This window comes from Myotis brandtii, unplaced genomic scaffold, assembly GCF_000412655.1.
Source record: "Myotis brandtii unplaced genomic scaffold, ASM41265v1 scaffold48, whole genome shotgun sequence".
Classification (NCBI taxonomy): domain Eukaryota; kingdom Metazoa; phylum Chordata; class Mammalia; order Chiroptera; family Vespertilionidae; genus Myotis; species Myotis brandtii.
In genome coordinates this window covers 6724969-6726948 of record NW_005368341.1, presented here as the reverse complement: position 1 = coordinate 6726948, position 1980 = coordinate 6724969, and the positions used below count along the sequence as shown (strand labels likewise).

General features: G+C 52.2%; 1 protein-coding gene across 2 annotated transcripts in view; it reads right to left on the bottom strand.

The window, feature by feature from the left end:
* The window catches only part of FAM133B (family with sequence similarity 133, member B), a 21343-nt gene extending 19363 nt beyond the window's left edge, over nucleotides 1–1980 (bottom strand). Inside the window, exon 1 of one of the 2 annotated variants that reach the window (XM_005876090.2) lies at nucleotides 1903–1980. Coding sequence is in view for 1 of the 2 variants with exons in the window: in XM_005876091.2 (XP_005876153.1) it covers nucleotides 1903–1926 (24 nt within the window). In the remaining variant the exon portion in view is untranslated. The remainder of the gene's footprint in view (nucleotides 1–1902) is intronic. The other variant, XM_005876091.2, reaches the window with a different exon arrangement.

Here is a 1980-nt window from a genome sequence, read left to right as displayed (position 1 = left end):
ATTGTTCATTATATCCCACAAATGAGTGAGATCATGTGATATTTATCTTTCTCTGACTGGCTTATTTCGCTTAGCATAATGCTCTCCATGTCCATCCATGCTGTTGCAAATGGTAAGAATTCCTTCTCATTTTGTTATTTAAATTCAAGAATTATTACTACTGGGCTAAGTATCAGATGATCCAAGCTTTGGTCCCAATTTAAACAGTTCCATCGCCTCCTCCATTACAATGGAACACTGAATTTGACAACCCGTGTCTTTTCATGTTTTCACATACCAACAACCTTTGAAGTGCAAACAAAATGTCACCAGAACACTCTGCGCCAAGACACCATGCAGAGAAACAAGCAGAGCCCAGAGTTATCAAAATGCCTTGCGGTAAGTGAAGCTCGCTTGTGAACATTTTCCAAATGCTTTAAAGGAATGCTTTGTACCAACACACACATTTCCCGAGTAAAACAAAACATCCCAGGCCTCCGTATGAACCCGGACCCAAGGCCTGATACATTCTAAACATTCAAGGCCCACGCACATCACAGAGCCCAAACACTGAACACTCCAAGCCTGAAGGATGGTCCAGCAGACACCACTTCCACTCCAGGAGATCAGGATACAAGCTCCGACCCACAGCCAGGGAAGCGGGAGAAAAGAACACGCTTCCACCTTGTACTCAACGTTCACTAGGGTTGTTTCTAAGACACCTTTGACTTATGAAGACTACATAACATTAAAACAAACGTTTTGAAGATGGAAAATGTCATTTCATAAAAGCAAAGATCATTTAGCACACCCCCCCCCCCAAAAAAAAACCGTGCAAAAGAAATAATCGTTGAGAAAAAGCGAGTTCATTCAATTTAGTACATTCGCTTTCATTTGCATCTATCTTTTTATTTTGGTGTTCAGTGGTCAAAACCCCGGGATAGGCAAGCCTAGGAACTGTAAGGCTGCCACCCACGTTTACTGCTCATCTTCTGTGTTCACGGCCCATCCGATCTGCGGCATAACCTGGGTTTTCCAAGCCAAGCAACCGAGCAGCCACCTAGAATGCCTTCTTCCCATCCCCACCTGCCAAGAGCACCTTCTCTTTTGAATGCCCTCGGAGCCTCAAACCTCCATCAGATGTCATTTCCTACCCTACCATTTATGTACCTCTTTTTATCTCACTCCCTAGAATAACAACTTCCACGCCAAGCACTTGCCTGGCCATCTTCCCTTCCGTGGTCTCAACGACAGGTTGAGGGTTACCACTGATGTGTTACAGAAGAGGAAACTGAGGCTCCGAGAGAGGCGACTGATATTGCGTCACCCAGCTCCCGAGGGATCAAAACCGATATCCCAAACGGTCAACACTCCCAGCCGCCTCCAAAGTCAGCTATTTTCACGCCATTCAGTCCTTCCCGGGGCCTCCTACGTACCAGGCAGCGCTGGGCGAGGCGGACCCCCAGCCAAATGCCTCGACCCCGGTTTTGCAAACGGGAAGCGCGCCTGCGCCAGAACCGGGGTGCAGGGACCGCTTAGGAGGCCCCCGCGCCTCCATCCCACCTGGGTGCGCACGAGAGGGGCGCAGAGGTGGGGCGCGAGCCCCCGCGCCTCCATGAACCTCGGACTTATTGGAGAGAACCGGTCTCCCTGAGCTCTTGCAGCTCTAAAAATAAGGGGGGGGGCACTGCTGGCCCCAGTACGGCAGACAGGGAGCCAGGGAGCACTGGAAAGGCTGCAGCGTGGCTGAGGGTAGTGGAGCAAAGTGGGGGGCAAGAGGGGACGGGTGGGGGAGGCTGGGTCTCCAGGCTCCAGGTCCCAGCGCCACAACCGACCCTCAGGCCCGGCCGGGAAGGCTGAGGGATCCCACTCTTCGGCCGCGGGCCCCACGTCGCCCCATTGTTCCTCCCGCCAGATACTCACCACCCGGTTGTCCCGCTTCCCCATGGTGCTGGGCTGAGCGGACCGTGAGACGCCGAGAGAGACCAGGCCAGCGGAGCG